The sequence below is a fragment of the Motacilla alba genome, chromosome 2, assembly GCF_015832195.1.
Source record: "Motacilla alba alba isolate MOTALB_02 chromosome 2, Motacilla_alba_V1.0_pri, whole genome shotgun sequence".
Classification (NCBI taxonomy): domain Eukaryota; kingdom Metazoa; phylum Chordata; class Aves; order Passeriformes; family Motacillidae; genus Motacilla; species Motacilla alba.
Window position 1 is genome coordinate 139,267,240 of NC_052017.1, and position 21,392 is coordinate 139,288,631.

At 43.8% G+C, this 21,392-nt stretch overlaps 1 protein-coding gene across 1 annotated transcript; it reads right to left on the reverse strand.

Annotated features, from left to right (window-relative positions):
• Positions 1-814: 814 nt before the first annotated feature.
• Positions 815-20,841, reverse strand: HAS2 (hyaluronan synthase 2). The gene is made up of 4 exons (XM_038129336.1): positions 19,762-20,841; positions 10,391-11,017; positions 5,787-5,888; positions 815-3,798 (listed from the first exon to the last, which is right to left on the reverse strand). Exons 2-4 carry the CDS (start codon positions 11,015-11,017, stop codon positions 2,866-2,868), a joined length of 1,662 nt encoding a protein of 553 aa, XP_037985264.1. The 5' UTR covers positions 19,762-20,841; the 3' UTR covers positions 815-2,865.
• Between the last annotated feature and the right edge of the window lie 551 nt (positions 20,842-21,392).

Consider the following 21,392-nt stretch of genomic DNA (forward strand, 5'->3'; position numbering starts at 1 on the left):
GGGATAGAGGATAGTTCTATCACTCTGTCCATAGGGAGCACATTCCTACACCGCCCAACCAGCCCAGGTGTCTCAGACATCATTCCAGTCCAAACCAACCTGGACTGAACTTACTGCAGTTTATGAATGATGTCCCTGTCCTGGGGAGCTCAGTACTGGGCACAGTACAGACATAGGGTAACAAGCACCGAGGGCTGAGAAAGCCGTCTCCTAAGTCACTGACCTGTGGCAAGCCTGTGTGAGACTTCACTTTGCCCCCTGTGTCCCTGCAGCAGTGGCTGCTGCCCATAAACTTCAGTGGCACAAAATATACAGCTGCACTTCAGCTGTGCCAGGGCAAAGGGGGCTTGACAAACAGCACTGATGAGGAGCAGGAGAAGGCCATGTCCTCCTCTGCTTCCCAAGCTGTGCAGGGTGATAATTTCCAGTGGACAGGAGGGCTGGAAAACATCAGCTCCTATGTAATGTACTAAAGTACTTTGGCCATAAACTTCAAAGTGCTTCCCAAAAGGAAGTTGGATTGCTATTCCTGTTTTGTAAATCAGGAAGCTGAGGAAAAAGGGAAGGAAGTGTTTTGACTGAATTGATCTAGCAGCTGCTGGCAGAGCACTGCCTATGCCCTGCACTGCCTCTCAGAGCAGGGACCAGCCTCAGCCACCTCTGGCACGCACTGCACTCCACAGGTGCTCCATGGCAAATTCCCTCTTGGAAATCAGGCTGGTGACATTAGAACAACAGCCTTCAAACTGTGCAAATTTATGGCTTCAGAGTAAAAGTGCTGGTGAGAAATACCATGAATTAGTCATAATCTTATCAAAAATATTTTATTTATGAAAGTAACAATTATACTATACAACCTATATTGGAAATACATTGAATAATTGCTAGAATAAATACAGGCAATTAATTCAATCTTTTTATAGAATGAGAAGATTTATTTGACATTTGAATGTTAACCCAAGCTTTAACTTACATCATAAATAGTTAAAAGGCATAGTCAAGTTTTTTTGATTTTTACTGTTTCTCTTGCTTTTTTTTTAATACTGTTCTATTTTGTAATCAACATGAATCAACTCTCCAATCATTAACATAACATTAGTATGACTTTCAAGCAATCATGTACCTCAAGATAATCAGACAATAAGGTAGTGTGTGTGCAGTTCATTCTACAGCAGAATCTATTCATGTCTGCATAAAAAAGAGAAGCTGAAAATGCTTCTAAGTTCTTTAAGCATCATATGCCGATTTCTGCTTTACCACAGTGCTTTTAATACCAGAATCTAAGAAGGGCAGCTGGTCTTTCTGTTGCTCTTTATAAAGTATATTAGGGCTCGATGCCACATTCCTTTGGCTGGTGAAGGACTGCAGAATTTAGTCCTGAATATTATTTCTCAAAACTATGGTCCAAAATAAATGTCCAGGACTGATTATTAGGCACCAAGGAAGTGATGCATTTGCTAAGGCTTGATGTTTTCTGATAAAAATTGGCTTCTTTTCTGGTAGATATGCTGTAGTCAAAAACAAATTATTGGGCTCAGTACTGGGGTCTGTATTACACTGGATGTCAGAGAAGGGGATGTGCTTATTTTCTGTAAACTGTATGAAGGACTCTGCGGAAGTTTTATAGTACAACACACACATTTTGAAAGTGTTGGTAAGTTTTTTCTTCCCTGTTTATTTATTTTTTTTTTTAATAAAAACCTGAACTGTTTGCTTGGTACTAGCAGATTATGGACAACTAGGACCATCAGTGAATTCAATAGCAGTTTCATGTGCCCAAGATTTTTCCAAGTCAGAAGTTTTTGACTGCTCAGGTCCTATATAAAATCAGTGGGAAGCTTTCCATAGCAATGTCTTTTCCAGTGGCATGGAGGCCTGCCTTGCTTTGTGGTTCATTTTGCATGCCAGGGATTTAAGTTCTCAGCAGAGAAGCAAATTTCCCTTTTAAAATGTTATCAAAACAAAAACCCCAAATTGCACATATCTACCCCTTTGGCCTTTTTTTATGCACAAATGTGTTTGTATGCAAAACCTGAAAATTTCGGGCCTTTCCTAAGAAATGTCTTAAAAGAGCACATTTAAATGCTTTTTCACAGAAATAACCATTCATTAGTTGCAAAAATGCAGAGAGACTTTTTATTCTTTCTGTTGTGAACAATATCATTTCAGCAGAAATTTGGGGGGAGAATGTATGATTTTTTTTTTGGGCCCAAATATATTTAAAAAGGCTAAAGAACAAAATGTTGGGGAGGCAGCTTTTTTTGGCAGATAGTAAAATATAAAATATGTGATTTAAAAAAAAAGTTGGCTTAAAAATACACACACACAAATAATACAATAATATAAAAATACAGCTCAGCCAATGGCCTCTTAAAATTTACCTTTGGCATTACATTTGGCAGCCTAAAACAAAAGACCCTTCCTATAAACAGAACTATAAAAAAGAGAAGTTCATAAATTAGGTTGCAAGGGGTTGTACAGTCCTTTTCTTGATTCTCCAAACTCTCTTTCTTTCTGTCCACACACATAAGCATGACCAGTGAGGTATATAGAACGTAACACTGTCAGGCATATGCACAATTTTAAAAAGTGCATAAACACAGAAGTTTTCCCCTTTTCTTGTGAACAGGTCGTAACTGTGTGGTTTGTGTCCTTCCCCCCTTGGAAACAAAAAAACTTTTTTTGTTGTTTTTTTCCTTTTTTTGTTTTCCTTACTTTGGCAGGATGAAAATGAACCCAGAGGAATATAAGTGTCCTATTCCCAGCAGCAGTGATCCATTTCCCTTGGCAACATATGTCTGATGCCACAGATACTACAAGGTCGTTGGGTTGCTTTACAACTCTGGGTAACTTCCCATGGAAACATCATACGTCTAGCACCATGTCGTAGTGTTGTTGCTCTTTCTTCCGCCTGCCACATTTGTTGATAAGAACCATGTACAAAGTCAAAAGCAAAACCCAGTAACATGCATAGAGTATTGTGCCAATGATGAGAACTGTCTGTTTTGACTCAGAAAATGGCTTTTTTGATTCCTTGTAAATAGTGAAAATTACGCCACCTAGGAGGATTGTAAACCAAATGGAGACTGGAATGAGTCCTATAAAATTAACTACAATGGTTTTCCTTCCTGACGTGCCCCACCCTGCTTTGTTTATCGTGGCAATTGCAAACATCTTTGCTGGCAGTAAACTTGACATGTACAACACTGAGTAGAGTGACATGAAAACCATGACAATGTTGCCCCTAAGGAAGCTGGCAAAGGAAGACTTTATCAGGCCAACTAACTGAACTGTCAACAGGAAGAGGAGAATGTTCCAGATTTTTCCCCTGTAGAAGAGCTGAATGACTGTGGCAATAAGGAAGAAAGGAAAGAATCCAGTGATTACAGCTTCATAGGTCATCCACAAATGGTGCTTGTGGAACCACATGGCATTATAAAGCCACTCTCTAAAGTAGGATTTACTCCAGCGGGTCTGCTGATTCAGCCACCTGAGATACTCTATCGGTGTTTCCGTAAGGCACTTGGATCTAGCTGTGTATTTTGTTGCATAGCCCAGACTTAGCACTCTGTTAGTTAGATGCCTGTCATCTCCAAAGCTGCACTGGGAGCCCATAAACTCTTGATTGTACCAATCTTCCACAAATTCATGGAGTAAAGAGTTTCTGTACATTCCCAGAGGTCCACTGATGCACTGTACACAGCCAAAGTAGGACTGACAGGCTCTTTCAATGTTAAATGCCATCCAGTATCTCACACTGCTCAGAAAGGAGATCCAGGAATCGTATTTGTTCAAAATCTGCAAAATACAAAAAAAAAAGGTTTCCTTTTAGATGAGCTCTTAAAACAGAAAATGTGCACATTGGATCAATAAGGAATTTGCTGAGACTAGAGCACCATTAGATGAATTGTGGTGGGAACCTCACTCCCGTGTTCAGCTCATGGCAAACCCAGGACCTACACAAACATTTCAGCCAGGACATTGACAGGAAGGGTGAGATGAAACCTTCAAACGTCCGTTTTCACTGAGAGGTTCTTTTTTTCCTTGCAACGTTTCCTATGCTCCACAATGAAATTTCCTTATTTTCTGTCCATTTTTCCTTCCCTTTTGCCCCCAGTTAGACCTGCTGGATTTAGATTTTACCAAGAGGAGCTGGTGAGTTCATGGCCTCCTGCTGCTTTCCTGCCTGTACACATCTTTGGGGCTCACAGGACTCCTTCCAGCCCTCCTAAAACTATGCTAGAGCATGAGAAAAGCAGAGCACATGGTCTTTGTCCTACATTTTTGGTATCACAAGTCTGGCCTTAGAGGTTTAACCTTGAACTGTGTCACTGTATCTAGCATTCCTGTGAGGAGCAACCTGTTCTGTCTCTGCAGTACCAGCCTGTTACCTTGTCCCAAGACATGTGGTGATACTCCAGTAGAGCCTTCCTCAGGCCCACACAAATGTCTCAGTCTTTCTCTTCTGCACAGCCCAGCTGCACATCCAGTCTGAACACTCAGCGGATGCATGAGCGCAAGCAGACGTGCAAGCCTGTGGCTTCACATCCAGGTTCTCAACACACACCTTGTGCCAGAGGATGTGACAAGGAAGTGTGTGGATCTTTGGCCTTCTACAACTATAAAGCATTGCCCTGCAACTAGAAAAAGATAGTCTTTTGCTCTGATGGTCCTAATTTCTGTCAGTTTTAATTCCAGAACATATTAGAAGCAGCAGGGCTTGCTGGGAATATGCTGGAAAATGAACTGGGGAAAAAAAAAGCCCAAAGCCTTCATTCTGTCACCTTTCCTCACAGAGGACACACGTCTTTCCTAATGGAGATGCTTGTGAACCTTCACTGTCACAGCTGAACCTGTACTGCCTCCCTTCACCTGTACTCACACTTGCCTGGAATTTCACATGCATAGGCTGTGTCGCCTGGTTTGTGGTCAGTCTAGAGCTCCAAAGCTATTCAGGTTTCTGTGGGAATCCTAGTTTCTGGAGTTATGAGCCACATGCCTGAAATACTTCTGACTACTTGGGCATTCATTGGCAAGTTCTTGCTCATTTACATAGCTCTTTCTCCTCTGTCTCACATAAAAAGCCCAACTGAGTACAGGGGACTGATCTTAAAGCTAACTGAAATATTCACACACATTTCTCTTTATAAATTGCAGCAGGAGTTGTGTCAAAAGGTACCACCAGACTTTTGCTGTAGCAATCAGCCAAACTCAGTAATGCTGAAAATCCTAACACAAATGGAGCTGGTCTGACTTGGAAGTTTTCTATTGCACTGCTTGACAGAGGTGGGAAACCCAGTAACACACAGAGTGCACAGTGCAGAGTGTTTCAAAATTACTTTTTACTTCTAACAATCTTGGCTGCCAGTAGTAATGTAATTGAAGTGCTTGAGGTTGTTGGACATGGCTATGGGACACCTGTTCTCAATTTCCTGCCCCCCTATAGCTTTTCTTTGGTACCTTGATCAAGCAGATATACCCAGAGACTCAAAGATGCCACAACAATCCTGACAATGCCAGTGCCCCCCTTTTCACATATTGGGGCAGAATATTGTTTGCTTGCTAGGGATGTTAAAACCATACAGTGCTCACATCCAAGAAGAGTTTCCATTCAATGGACAAAAAGGTCAAGGTATGATAAGAGCATCTAATGGCATCACATATCATATATATGCATATAGTATATACACATAAATTACATTTAATGCTATTTTAGGCGGAGGAATCTGTTGCAATGCAAATAGTTGCTGAAACACCTCTGTTAATCTGAAAATTGTTGTACTCACCTGCACATCGCCTCCAACTCCTCCAACCATTGGATCTTCTTCTAAAACTTTTACCATCTCCACTGATGAGGCTGGATCAAGCATTGTATCTGAATCACAGACCTACAAGTAAGAAAAAACAAGAACAAAAATGGGTTAAGGAGTACAGTACAGAAGAACATAAAAATCATGCAAGTGATTATAATGACTCTAAATGCATATTCTCCTGAACGCAGTTAAATCTGACTTTGAAGTCTGCACTGATATTTCTGTTAAAGGTCACTTGTACCAGGCAGCAAGGCATAGTGCTGCAGAAAACACAGAGCTTGTTAAGGCTGTGCACACAAACAATCCTCTGTATCAGCTCCATTTGTTTTACTGGCACACTGGACTGGCTTCTTCGAATAAGATACGGGGAACTGCAGAATAAGATGGTGTTTGTGGGTGTGCAGCAGATTCCTGTTGTGCTCTGACATAGAATTTCGCTGCATCAGGCATACAGTTAGAGCACCCTGGTCAAATGTTTCCCACTGCCATATGAGGGAAAGAGCGAGGAGTTAAATCCCAGGCACTTGTTATTAAAAAGAAAAAAATCAAGTAGGAGTCTGGGAAGAAAACCTAATCATTCTTTCACTCACAGAAGGGTTTAGCCATTCATGTAAAATATGTATCTTATATTCCAGAACAAATTCATTTTTAATTTTAGATGCATGATGTGTTATTAGTAGTGCAGGGATTTGACATTTGATGTAGAGAAATTATTTGCTATCTTTCTGTGGCATTCTTATAAAAAGATATGTAAGGCCAGAAGGCGTGAGACCCGAAGTTCAGTACTCCAAAAGACCAAGGCAGAAGTAAATGACACACAAGGCATTTCAGCTACACAAACACTCCTAGTCAACTAAACACTGTGTACATTAGGAAATTGGCTTTCCCCTGGAGAGTAGGAGGAGGGCTCAGACAGGCTGGCTGGTCTGTGAGACAGCTGGCATTGCTTTCGTTCGCTCTGAGGAGAATGACTGGGGCTGCAGCCTGTTTAAAACAAGAGGGTGTCTCCTTGTTGCAGTTGCTGCAGCTGAAAGAACTGGCCACATCATGTGTGAACTCATTTCACAGACACCCAGGAACTGGAGCAGAGACTGTCCCAGAAACACCCCTCTGACTGGCTGAATCCCACCCTACAAATTCTCGTACTGCCTCCAGTTTGTCCCCACATTGCATTCCTGTGACTTCAGACGGGGTCAGTAGGAGCAAGTCAGCAGCTCCGCCTAAACAGCATATTAAGACAGATTCTGCTGAGGCTTTGTAATGGGTATCCTAATTTTGGTGTCCTTTCATGCAAACTTTCAATTCAACCTAAGCCCTCTCACTCCAGGGGAGAGGTAACCTTTCCATCTGCTCTGTCAAGTGGGAGGAGAGCACTGGGGCTTTGCTCTGGACCAGACTCAAGAGGAGAGGTTACCCAGGATAGTTGGACTGCATAGTTTGGGATGCAGCTGGGACTCTGCCAACATACTCTCCTCTGTGCTCACTCAGAGTGGGCCAAGAGGAGAAAGGTGATGAAAGCTCTCATATCTCCATCAGGAGAAAAGCCACAAGCATCTCCAGCTCCCACTGACTTGATGCATCTCTCTCCCCTCCTCAATGGCCTCATCCCACAGCATCTTTGTAACCTGGCCAAGGCCTGACTCCAGCTATAGTGGAAAGCTGTCATCAGAGGCAGCACTGGGTGATAGAAAGGGAGCAGAACAATTCTAGTGAAGAGGGAAAACAATGCCTATACTTTTACTTGGGTCTCTCTAGACAAACCTGTTGCTGAGTGCTTTGCACAGGGAAGCTGTAGTTTGCTGAATTCCCAGGGTGCTCAGGCAGTGACAGGCATGTCATTTCTTGTGACCATGAGTGGTGGGCTGGGATCAGCTGCCACCATCAGCTGCCCAGGCCCTCTGCTTTCCCTCCAGCATCTGCCACTTGAGCAGCTCCCGCCCCATTAGATGTATTTACCTATGGCAGAAAGGCCTGCCCATGAGCCACATCACTAATATATTAGAGATAGGAATCCAGTGAAAACACTGGATTTTTTAACAAAACACCATCATATGTCCTGAGCATGCCAGCACAGTGGGTATGTCTGGGTTTCTGGGACAAGTCTAACAAGCCATCATTTTCCATCTGGATGAGGTTTTTGCAGGTGAACAGAGGACACACCCAGAGAAACACAGACACTTAGAAGCCCAAATAAACACTGACACCTGCCTAGCCAGGGTGTGCCCAGGACAGCCCAAGAGACAATTTGCCATCTTTCCACATAAGGGCCGAGTGACCCAAACATCACTGCTTTGGGTCACAGAGTTACATGAAAGGGACAACTGACCTTAAGGGAGCTGTTCTTTTACTTGCTATAGGGAGTGATAGTTTATCCAAGCTGCTCAGAGTTCAAACTGCACTGGACTGTCCACACAGGCACATCCATCAAGCCCAGATGAAGCCCTGGTTACCTCACAAATGATAATACCTGCCAGTTTAACTCCTCCACCTGATTACTTGCGCACTCATAAACTCTTCTAGGATGGAAACAAGCCTTCACAGCAGTTAGCAGTACTTAATGAGACACCTCCTGAGTAACAGCTCATTATGTGCACTGGTCTGACTGTTTATGATTGCCTGTTCATAATTCCACGGTATCTTCTAAGAACTGTAAGGCCTACAGTTTTGAGGATGGGCAGTAGTGCTGACTGACCACTTTTAAAAGTGCTTAATCATTGATGCAGATTGCTTAGCCCTTGAAATATAGGGCTTGTTTAAAGTAATTTATGCTGGGTCTCCCCAAAGGACCATTTGAAATATCTCAACATTTATTAATTCATAAAGCAGAGCCATATTTTAGCTGCATTTTTTTAATGATTCTGTAGTAGCCAAGGCCACCAAGGGGCTGCATTTCTACTACAGATGTGACTGTAGATGTGACTGTGGCATCAGTCACTACTGCAGATTGCTCACAGCAGCACTACAGTCTCTGACAAATTCATTAGACCTTCTGAGCCAGGTCTGGAGTGTTAACTGAACAGAAATATCTCTTCTATTTTCTGAATTGATGCTGAGTGTTGAAATAGAAACACTTTTTCCAGGTTCCCTGAAAAATACAAGAGCTGAACTGAGGGAGGAAAACTTGCAATGAATCTGCTTTCTCTCTGCCTTCTTTCTCTGCAATCTGGTATGTCTGTGTGATTATAAACCCATGCTAATAAAGAAAATCAGCATTTTTATCCCATCATAGTTCCTCACAGCACAAAACCAAAGCACAGACAATGGAGAGCTTAAGCCCATTGTTTTGAAAGAATAAATCAGTTTCAGTTTGGGAAGTGGTGGAGGATGGGTTTTAAATCTTGGCTTTACTCTCCTAGCTCTAATAACAGAGCGGTTCCTGGCACTCTTCAGTTTCTGCCCCTCCTGTGCACTGAAGACTCGCTACTCTCAGCCCAGCTACTGGCAGCCTCTCCAGGTCCCTAGGACACTGCACGTGGATGCTGTGCTGTGCAGAGCGTGCACACACACCCACAAGGCTGGGCACAGGCCCCAGAAACACATGTGGCTCAGCCATGCAGCTGCCCCGAGCCAGAAGAGAGCACCTCGCGGGGAGCTGCTGCTCCGCTGCAGGAGACTGTTGGATGCTCTGAGTGTGGGAGAAGCTTGGAAGAACTGAGGGCGGTTCTTTAGGAAAATCATCTTCTATTCAGTGGGATTAGTCAAATAAGCCTTCTTGGCCTATATTTCTAAGGAAGGGTCCTCAGTGCCCAGCCAGGGTATCTGATCCCACCCACCTTCCTCCACACATGACCCTTTCCCCGTTCCCACAGTCAGCAGTGATGTTTGCAGGAGTGAGGAATCCATGTAAGTAAGGCAAAAACATAGACAATCTTTCAGGGGATCCAAGGCAGCTGGAAAGAAATGTGCCTCTGCTGCTTTGGAAACAGGGAGAGAGGACCCAGCCTAATTCATTTTTAAGTGAGTAGTGTGTCATAAGGGCCTTAAAGGCCAAGTTGCAGTGAGTGAGGTAATGCAGCTGTAAGTGATGAAGCAAAAGCTCCTTCAGGCTTTAGCTGAAGAAATTTTCTTTCACCCTTTTATTGAATACTCCACATGGCTTTCAAAGCCTTTAAAATATATCCCCATCTTTTTTACAGACTTCACCACTTCTCCAAGATATTCCCTAGAGAGACCAAATACCTGTCTGTCTGCTCGTATATAGAGCCGCTAACAAACTCACAAAATAAAGCCTTATCCGGGACCTTCACCTACAGGAGCAGAGATGGGGCTTTCAGGAGGTCATTGGCTTTGTCTGAAGCAAAACCATTTGGATGAGGGGGCAGTATTGAAGGCAGGGGAAGGATTTCAGACTTCTCCAGTAGCTGGTGCACAAATTTAAAACAGTCACAGATAGACTGGGCATTTTAAAAGGTAGCAAAATACCCTTTTAACGGTCAAGCTGTTTCCAAACAGACTGAAAGGAGCACTGTGTTCATCAGGGACTAGGATGGCCTCTAACATGCTGCACAAAATATACAAAAGCTGCTTTCTTTCAAAGTGTGTTTGAATTGGCACTGACCTGGTGCTCTAATACCTACCTGTACATAATCCACACTTCTCCCCAGTGCTTTGAATGCTGTGTACATTACTTCTCTTTTTCCACCCCATTTCTGCATGATGCAAACACTTTTGTTGGACAGGACCAGCTGAGATACGTGTTGCATGCTCTCTCTGTGAGACTCCTCTGTCTCACCCGGACCTTTGTCGTGGAAATTATTACTCCAGATATAAGTGGCACAACTGTCCCTACCCATGATTTCAGTGAAAATGTCCATCATGTAAACGTCATCTTCTGAGTTCCCATCAATGACCATAACAACTTTAATTCCAGGGTAGGTCAATCTTTTTACAGAAAGTAAACATTTTCTTAAGTAGTCAGGATCTTCTTGATAGGCAGCAATACAAAGGGCAACTGTTTTGTTCAGTTTGATTGGAGTCTCTAGCGACCGTTTCATTTTCCTGTGCTCTAGGTAGGCAAACAGGCTTTGGATGATGAGATGTGATGCCAGGATAGCACCATAGAGTCCAAAGGAGAAGTAGTAGTTGTCTGTTTGGATGAACTGGTAGCCCACAATGTAAGCAGCGGTGATACCCAGCAGGAGGGACACCCCGAAGAGTGTGGTTCCAAGTATTCTCAGGATACATATAAACCTCTCACAATACATCTGCAAAGAAGTAGGGAAACCATTAGAAGAACCACCACCTGCTGATATAAGACATCATAAGGGGTGCACGTGGCTGCAACACAGATTTCAGCATCAACAGATACACCCTGAGCTTCTAGCTCACAGACTCACTGCATCCCCTTGCTCAACTGAACATCTCTTTGCAGGACTTCCCCCATGTAAAGTACGATCCAAACAGACTTGATGTAGCAGAGATGATTTCTGCTATTCACAGTGTCCTCACAGAAGGTGCTGTCTGTGTCAGAATTATATTTTGGCAGCCTGGGCTGGTTGGATAAGACACTCTGTCATATTATCCTGAGGAGGCTGGAGAAGGGGCTTTTGGGCCACCATTCACTTCGTACGGTCACAGGGGAGTGGAACAGCTGAATGTCTGGGCAGCCCCTCCTCATCCCCCATCCATGTCACAACTGTATCCCACCCTGAATTGTTTCTGTCGCTTAGTTATGTTTGCAAAAATATTGGAAAGACATTCTTAAAACAGATGCCTGAATGTATTTATAATTTTTTTAAACAGATGTCTGACTATATTTATAATTTATATTTATATAATCAGACATCTGCTTTAAAAGGCCTTCTCAATACCATTGCAAAAATGTATTATTCATATAGTTGTGCACATAGATACATGCACACGTAAGCATGTGTGTATAGGGGCTAAAGCTTAACTGAGATTAAGTCTGTGGCAAAAATATGCATAAATTTAACAGAGCCAACACTCCACCCTGGACTCAGAAATTCTCTAGGACATCAGCTGATTCTGACCACTTCTACATATTTAGCTTACCTGGCTGTAAAATCTTCTAACCTAAACTCTGGGCTATGGAGCAGCTTGGCTGGCATGGAGGGTGCTCTGACATTCTCGAAACAAATAAACAGTATGGGCAGGCAGGCAGGTGGACTCTATTGGTACCTAAATATCTTTTCTGACAATCACATTACCCATTTTATGCAACAGCTTTCTCAGAATTGTAAGAAGTTAATGACAACATTTTCTGTCAATAGATGCATTTTATGTGAGGGACATAAAACAGATGATGTCTATTTAAGGCTAATCCAGCAAGTGTGTTGCAAGTCAGTAATGCTCATGCTTGAATATTTTGCTGAATTAGGTCCTCTCAGAGTAATAGATTTAATATTTGTGTTTTTTTGCTATTATTCATATTTTCCCTGCTGCTTTCCCTGCTGCTTTATCATCTCACTCATCTGCTGCTCATGTTTGTTTCACCATCTGTTGGCCAAAGTTGAAGTTGGAACAGGACTTCCTTACATTATATATGTTTTTAACTCTTCCTTGAAAAATGACTACCAAGACACAGCAGCATAGCTGTCATCAACTATATATATGTCTGAAAAGTTACAGGCTTGGAACAAAAAAGTCAATACAGAATCACTTACAACATAAAAATAAACTAGGCAAGCATGAAGTTTGAGGTTACAGAGACTTTGTCTTTTTCCACTGGCTATTTAGGGTCTTAAATTTCAAGACAGGAGGAAGCCTCTTAAATGTATATTTGGAGGTACTGTTAAAGAAATCAGACCCTAGCTCTAGGACTTCCTTGAATACTTAAGGCTGGGCTGTAACAGGTGCTGTAATCATCCACCAGCAAAAGGGACCCTCCCTGTTCTGGCCTGTCTGAAAATCTTTCACGGCAGGGGTCATAAAGATGCCTAATAAAAGACAGCTTATGCTTACCACCACTATAGGTGAATTGAAACTCAGTGCCCAAAATAGACTTGCTTTAGAAAACAGATTAAGTAATGGATCCCCTCTACATTACCTCAAAGTAAAATAGCTTGTGTGTTTACTAATCACTCAAGCATGCAAAATGTTACAAACATCAAGGTAAATATCTCATTAATGGTGCACTTGTACTCTGCTTTCCCATTTGGAAAGCTAAACTCTGCTTACATTAAGAATTATACGGCTGAAATAAACAGGATTTACATTAAGATCTGGAGTGGCTACATTTGAATTACTATATACTGTAGTCATCATCTTTTACATTAATTTGCTATTGTTTTGTTCTACCTATGAAGTGCTTCTGCACAAAAGGAAAAAAAAAAACAAAACCAAAACTCTCTGACTTTGTCATTACAGCACAGATCCTCTCCATTGCAAAAATCCAGGCTTTTAAGATCAAGAAATTAATTTCTGGTGTTAATAAAACAACACTTCTTTTTCCCTTTCTCTGTCAACCTTAGGAAAATACACAGTGTTTTGATCTAAATTCCTGGCTTTCATCAAAGAAACTTTCCCCTTTGTATGTGCAATTGAGGGATTTATATGTAGTCTTTTAATTGACTGAATCTCAGGGGAACTCAAAAAGTTGCTCAATAGTCTCAAGATTTAACATGAGGTATTGATAGCTTGCCCAGCAGAAATGATCTTTATCAAATTTAATATGCCCAAACAATGGCAAAGAAGCCAAAAACTCTCCACCCAAACCCAAGAATTAAGCCAAGAAGTTAAAAGGAAACGATGCTTGTACAAGTCTGGGACCAAAAATGAACTGCTAAATCAAATATTAATACTGAGGCTAGGCAGCAGCTGCTTCAGAGACCTTCAGATCAGACAGTGCTGTTATGAGTATCCAGCCTGGCCTGACACAGTGAAATATAATAATTCTATCCTGCAATTTGGGCACCTAAATCCCTTACAGGCACCTTCACCTAACCTTGTGGAGCTGAGCCCACTATGAGTTTTACACAGCCTCCAGCAAGCAGGCCCAAGGTTTGCATGCACAAGGTGAGTGTACGTAAAGAGCCTTCAAAGTCTACGACTGAGCAATTTGTTGTGGTGATGTTTCAGCTCTTTCCTTTCAGGGATGAGCTGAGCAGTGCTCACCAGCCCATCTCGTAGAACTGAAATGTGAAAGCCATATGTTAAGTCCTGATGCTGTGTAGGCTGTTGCTGTTTCAGTCACACATTTTGATTCACAAAGCAGTGCCAAGTATGTACGTGCCTTGTAGTGACTGTACAGTAACAGGCAAGGAGTGCCTTTCTTTGGAGACTCCTATGGAAAAGCATGACCAAGAAATGAACTTGACATCAGAGTCCAGCTGGTGAACTGTTTGGCATTGTGTCTCTTGGCATCCTGATAAAGAAAAATATATATACAAAAAGAATATTTCTCCTTTGTGATGAAGGTCAATTTGCATTGTTATTAACAACTGGCATAACTAAAAGTTGTAGTATTCTAACAATGCTTTCATGAAAAACATCAGGTTAATGAATGACTGATGCACAGTACATCTAATGATTGGGGTATTAACTGTAGCACTAGAGATCACACGGCTTTCTCAGACTGAATAATGCCTTAGATCTCAAATTAGAAGAACATAGAAAAATATGCTTCAGTTTTCTCTATTCTGAAAAATATTTAGGCTAGCATTTACTGTAGTTATGGTACCTAGACCTAACTTTTATAAGATCTAAACACTTGACTGAAATTCAGCAGGTTCTTATGTTTTGTTTTGATCTGGGTCTTTACTCAGCAAAGAACACTGGTGACCTCCATGGTAAAGTACCAATTTTTCTTCCTCCAAAATCCTGTGGCAAAGTTCATCCACATGGCTATTAATCAGCTTTCATGCATCTCTGAGAGTTACAGGGCCTGAAGATAGTTCATCCCTTTATGAACTCAGGAGGCAAAGAGAAAGAAAAAGCTTATTTTGCTACTAATACTGAATAGGGGCAAATAGATATCCAGAAAACCAACGTGCACTGGTGCCAGAAGATATCAATATTATCTGCAGCCTGTTCAGTTCTGCTCCCTCTGTTGTGTGGCTGCTGTGAGGACAAATGAAGCAAACAGGTGGTGCCTGGCATCTATTGATACAGGACATGGAACCAGTCACAGCAGTCAAACTGATGGAGGTCAAACTGAAGTCATGTTTGGTTATAACACAGGGGATGCATCTCACTACATCATCTCTCTCAGAAATCCCCTCTCATGCAACACTCAAACATCGGCACATAGTAATTCTGGGTAGCTTTTCCTCAGATCAAGATTAAAAAGCAAGAGAGGAAGACACAGAAAGTTTGCACCTAACATGTAATGATTTGGAAGGTTGTTTGACAGAATTAGCACTTATTAATTCCAAACATCTGAAGACATTTAGAAAAACCCTAACCATAATTTGCAAAAGCCAATATCTATACAGTAGGCAGTAATAAAAGTTTGATCACAAATGTGCTCATTGTGTCCCTGTACTGGGCCTGGCTGAGATGGATTTTTCCCCCATAGCCCTCCAAGTGCTCTGCTTTGTATTGGTGGCTGGGAAGGTGTTGCTAACGCAGCAGTGTTTTGGCTACTGCTGAGCAGTGCTACCACAGCATCCAGGATGTTTCTCCAACATTTTCTCCCACACCAATATGCTATGGGTGGGCAGGGTCCTGGGAGTGAACATAACCAGGACAGCTGATCCAAACCGACCAAAGGGATATTCCATACCATATGACATCTGCTCAGATAAAAAAGCTAAAAGGAGGAGGGGAAGCATTTGTTATGACATTTGTTTTTCAGTACTGAAGCCCTACTTCCTGGGAAGTGGCTGAACATCATCTGCTGATGAGAAGTAGAGGATAAATATTTTGTTTTTCTTTGACTTCATACACAGCCTTTGCTTTATTAAGTTGCCTTTATCTCAGCATACCAGGTATTTTGCTCTCTTATTTTCTGCATCTGCATTTTCTGCATCCTGCTGAGGAGGACAGTGGCAGGGCACAATGCAGCAGGTCAGGGTCAACCCACCACAGTCCACTTCACTTTTAAAGGTTACAAAGAGCTGTGCCTCTCTCCAGACAGCAGCAAATAGTGCAATAGCACACCACCAGATCTGCCAAGAGGAACACCTGGTGCTGAGGACCTAACTCCACCCTCCATACATTTTTATGCTTTACTCTGAACTAAGTATAGTCGGACCCAATGGATTAAAAGCCTGAAAAGTGTCCTCCAGAGGTACACCTTGCAATTAGTTTAATTCAAAAGGAATCCAATATGGGTGTCTAGTTATTGCTATGCAATAGAAACTCAAGCAATTTCGTTGAAGGGAGGACACTTGTAGCAGTAGCTTCAATAGCACCTCCTCATTGAAAACAAATTGATAATACAAACTAATCTCACATATGAGATCTGCAGATCAGATTTGTCTAGAACCTTTGTGGAAACCAGAAGTGCTGAGCACAGAAAACCTATGAAAACATCTCATTTTTATATGCCTGTATGGAAGCTGCATTCTTAAATATCTAATCAAGCTTGGTGCTGAGGCTTTGAATTCAGCAAAGCATGTAAGTGTGTCATTAAAGATAAGTGTGCACTTAGATATTTTTCTGAAGAGGGAAATCAGTGGATAATTTATCTTGCAGTTCTGTAGTAAAGGCATAAAAAGATCTTTCTCTGAAAAGATGCTGTTTCTGGGACACTCGAGGTAAAAATGCAGGTGTATTTTTGACAAATTTATTGTAGAGATTAACCTCCCTTATGAAGGTTGTTTGATATGTCAGTACTTAACCACTGCATTTCTTATATTAGGGAATCTAGGAGTGGATCAGGGCCTTGACAATTTGAATTTGCTTCCTAGTGCTGTCATTCACCTGTTGGGTGACCTTAGATAAGTGAATTCACCTTTCTCTGTCACAGCTTCCTCACCTGTAAAATGGGAATCACAATCATGCAGGAAATTTTTGGAGGTCTATAAAACCCTTCATAAGGTTTAGGTTACTCTTTTTAGTGCTATATGAGATCCACCTGTTCTATAGTTCCAAATAACTGGTTTAGTCAAAAAATTCCAACAAAAACCAACATATGCCTTGCTATTTTCCTTGCCTATATTCACCTGAAGTTATAGTCTGTGGGGATTTGTCTGTAACAAACAATGCAACTCTAACTCAGCAGGATGCCTGAGAGCAGTGAGGTGGGCACCATAAAAGCCAGCCCACACAGCTTTAAGTGCATACAGCCACCAAGGGCTGTTTTGCACACATCCAAAGGAAGAATGAAATCTTTATTAAGCCTTAATACCTATTTCCTTACTAATGAGAATAATAGCACTGGCTGCCACAGAGCAGCTGCTTCAATGACATGAGTGTGTCAGAGTGCAGGTGTGCGTGCTACACACACTGGATCTGGGCCTGTATACACACTCTCTGGGAGTACATGGTGTTTGAGGCTTACAATTTCTCAGACAATATTTAGATTCATTATTAGCCTCACTTTGGTGGTGAATTAAGTCATACATCACTGGAGTACAAATGATTCTAGGTAGATATTAATTACAAGCATAAGATAGCTGTCCAGACTCCCTCTTCTATTCTACAGCCTGCAGAGAGGAAAGTGAAAAGTTATGCTCCATCTGTACAGCTTTATTACAACACAATTACCATATCTGGTACTTCTGGTTATATATAACTTCCAGATTTCATTATGCTATTGATCTTCTGGAAAGGGTCACGTAAGACTAAAGTTAACTCTGAAGTTAAATTAAAAATAAAGAACAGGATTACTGATGATGGCAAACTCTGTCTGTGTGCACAGGCTTTGACCAGCAAATCAAGAATCTCCTATTTGTTCAGTGTATGTTTCCTACTAAACTGCTCAAATTTAATCTCGTACAGGTTTGAGTAACCAATGTGGAAAGAATTCTGTGGCTGCAGGTTGGATTTGACCCTCATGTACACAATAATACACCAGCTGTTAAATTAACCAAAAAAAAAGAAAAGAAAGAAAAGAAAGAAAAGAACACCAACCAAAAAATCCCCAGACAAATGCTCCAAGAAACAAAACAAGAAGTAAATCATGTTTCTACTCAGATATTTTGGACTGTGGCTAGAAATAGTTAGAAATGTTTTCTGGTTGGTGGTTAGGAATACTTTGCTGCTCTATACGCTAATCTTGAATAGCAAAAAAATGGAGCAAATGCGCTTTCATGTCACAAATATGAAGACTTGAGTTTTTCCTTGAGTTTCCAAGTGAACTTGCCTGAAAAACTCCACTGAATCCAGTAGAGCAGCTCTTCCTACTGGGAAAACTTTGACCCAGGTTTTTCTATGCTTGGATGCAGGGTAAGAAAGATTTATTACCCTTATCTAGTCCTCAGAAGAACCCTCAAGTCACCCATGTTACACACAATGTGTGCTTTCAAAAAAGTGCATGGGTGCCAATGGAAAAATGATCCCAAAGGCAGAAGACTATGAAGCAGAGCAAAACATGGAGAAGCAGCTGTGTCCTAAGAGATGTGGGGTCACTGCAGCCCTGCAGAATCACAGAACCCTTAGGGTTAGAGGGGACCTGTGAAGATCATGGAGTCCAACCCCCCTGCCCAGGTATGGTCACCTAGAGCAGGTGACACAAGAACGTGGCCAGGTGGGTTTGGAATGTCTCCAGAGAGGGACACTTCACGACCTCCCTGGCAGCCTGTTTGGTGCCCTTCCATCCTCAACGTGAAGAAGTTCATCCTCCTGTTGAGGTGAAACTTTTGTGTTTTAGTTTAAGGCCATTGCTCCTCATCCTGTCGCTGGACACCACCGAAAAGAGTCTGTCACCGAACCTCTTGGCATCCGCCTTTGAGATATTTGTATGCATTAATGAGATCCCTCTCCGTCTTCTCTAGACTAGGACAACACCCATTAGGAGTGTTGTACTACAACGGGATCCTCTCCGGCAAGGAAATGGGGTAAATTCTCTCACAAGGGCCAATGCCCCCTTCTGCCAGCACGGCTACGGAGTGTGGCGAGGCTGTGACCGGCTGCTCTCGGCCGTGTCCGAGAGACACGCACCGCGGCTCCAAGAGGTGCCGAGCAGGGCTGCTGGGGACAGAGGCTCTGCAGCCGGCCAGGAGGCGCCGGGCCCCGCGGCGGCCGCGGGCCGCACTCGGAGCGGGGGAACCCCGGCCCGGCGCCGCGGCCAACGGGGCGGAGCGGCGGCGTCACCGGGCGGGGCCGGGGATCCCCGCGCGGCCACGTCACGGGCCCCGCCCGCGGCAGCGCCCGGGCCCGGCCGTGCCGGCGCTGCCCTCGGCCCGCGCTGCCGCGGCCCCGGGGCCGCCCGCCCTCGGCCGGGGCGGGCCCGGCGCGGGGAGCTCCGGGCGGCCCCCGCCCCACAGCCCCCGGCTCCCGGCCCTCCCGCGGGAAGCCGCCCTCCCTCCGCTCCCTCCCCGCGCTGCGCGGCGCCCGGGCGGCTCGGAGCGCTGTCTGTGCGAGGCGGGACGTCAGCCCCACGCCCGCCGCCTCCCTGCCTTCCCTCAGTCCCAGCCCTCCCTCCGCTCCTGTCGCGTCCCCGCCCGGCCCTGGATGCAGAGGCGAGGGGCGGCCGGAGGGAAGCCGGATTGGGCTCGGAGCAGGTCTCGCCTTCCCCGCTGCGATCAGCGGAGCGGCTGCCCAGCCTGTGCTCGATTTTATTCTAATTTCAGAGGGTTTATGGGGCGGTTGGCTTTTTTTGGCTTTTTGAGTTTGGGTTATTTTTTTTTCCCCCAGATCATGAAGCTCAGCAATGTCTTAAACGGATTACACGGAGGAGGGGTTGAAGCTGAAAACCTCATTCATCCTCTCGGCGGTTCTATTCATTGCTGAAATAGGTGTAGCGTAGGAGCCGGTAAGATCCTCCCCCAGCCCCACTCGTATTTTGGGCATCTGTTCTAGCTTTCCTCCCTGGAATAGTGGGGATGGGAGGAGGGGGTCTTCTGCTCTTGAGCTGACAGAAGCGTAATCATAAATCACCTACCTTGTTTGTCCTTCTGTCCTTTGGTCATAGAGGGGCTCCAGCCAACTGTGTGGTCTCACGTACCGTTGCTCCCGCTGAATAGTTTCCAAGTTTGAGGTAAAAGAACGAATCGCACTTTTCGGGGACTTAATAGGACGCTCAGAAATAAAAAAATAATTAAAAATGCAAATAAAAAAAAATCGTGTAAGGCTATTCAGTCCTACTCATTTTCTCCCACGTGTTTTCACAATTATCGTGTATTTGTCTTTCAATGCTTCAGTTTCTAGCTCAAAGTTGTGGGATTTTTTTCCCCAAATAATAGTAATAATAATAATAATAATAATTAAAAAAGTTAGAAATAATAAATTAGGAGTTAGTTTCTCGTGGTCGAAGCTGAAGATCTTATTTCAAACCCAGCTAGCCAGGAGCCTGGAGAAGTTGCAAGGCAGCCTCTGAAAGTTTGAAAGATCAGCATCAGATAAAGTCTCTTTGGTGATACCTTGCTGCCCGAGTAACTGTTTCAGTGAGGTTTCTCAGCAGCAGCAGCAAACGGGTAATATTTTCCAGACGTCTTTTTCTTTCCTGCTGCTGCTGCTGCTTTTCTGCCTCTTCCACGTTATGGGGTCTTTTAACAAGGGAGACTTGACTTGTTTTAATAGGCGGAGGATGGGAAGAAGGAGGGAACTCCTGTAAGGAGGAAAAAAAAAAACCCAACCCTCCCAATTGCCATGATCTCAGCCAAGGACCAGTTCAGCGCCAGGAATTTAATTAGCCAAGTTGCAAATTTTTTCAGAGAATTACAATACACATATGTTGCCACCAACTGGTTTCCTCTTCATGCCCCGCAGTTGGGGGAACCCCCCACCTTCCCCACTCCCTGCATCCTTGGGCTTGGGGTATGGGATTCGTCCCTCCCACAGCCACTATTCGGCTGGGACAGTTTTTGCTGCTGCTGGTTTTTATTAATAAAGGAATTGCGTCTATGAATGGATGAACTTCGCAGCTTTGAATCCTGCTTTACCCGTTCACTCTCGGGAAGATTTGTTGTAGTAAATACCCAAGGAAGCTCCCACTGATATTCATATCCGTGTCTCCGGTATTAAAACAAGCCGGGAAACATGTTAGGCCATTTAAAAACTGGAAAATTGTGGTTTGGGCTTTGTTTTGTTGTTTTGGATGGGTTTGGTTTTGGGGTGATTTTTTTGGTCTTGTTTCGTTATAAATCAGAAGTGTTAATTCTGTCGATGGTTCCCGGTTAGCCAGGGGCACCGGCAGCTCGCAGCACACCCCATTGCCGCTTGCCGGCCGCTTTCACTCGCTCCCCGTGACTCCGCTCTGCTTCCAGGGCGGCTTTCCCGCTTTCCAGGCGCGGCTTCCAGGCCGGAGCGAGGCACTGGGTGGCGCTGTTGAGGCGGCGGAGGCGCGGCGCCGTGCCCCGGCGGGGACCCGCGGGGGAGGATGGCGGCGGCGGCTCCCCCTTCCCCCGGCTGTTTGCTCAAGGACCGCAGAGGTCGCCGCTTTGGGGCGTCGAGCCCACAAAGGGAGCCGTATCCAGACACCGTTGGGAAATCCGGAGATGACTCTTCGCCGAGTTATCGCCCCTCGTTACCTTCTGGTGTGGGAAAACTCCAGAGCGCTCTGGGGGCTTCTCG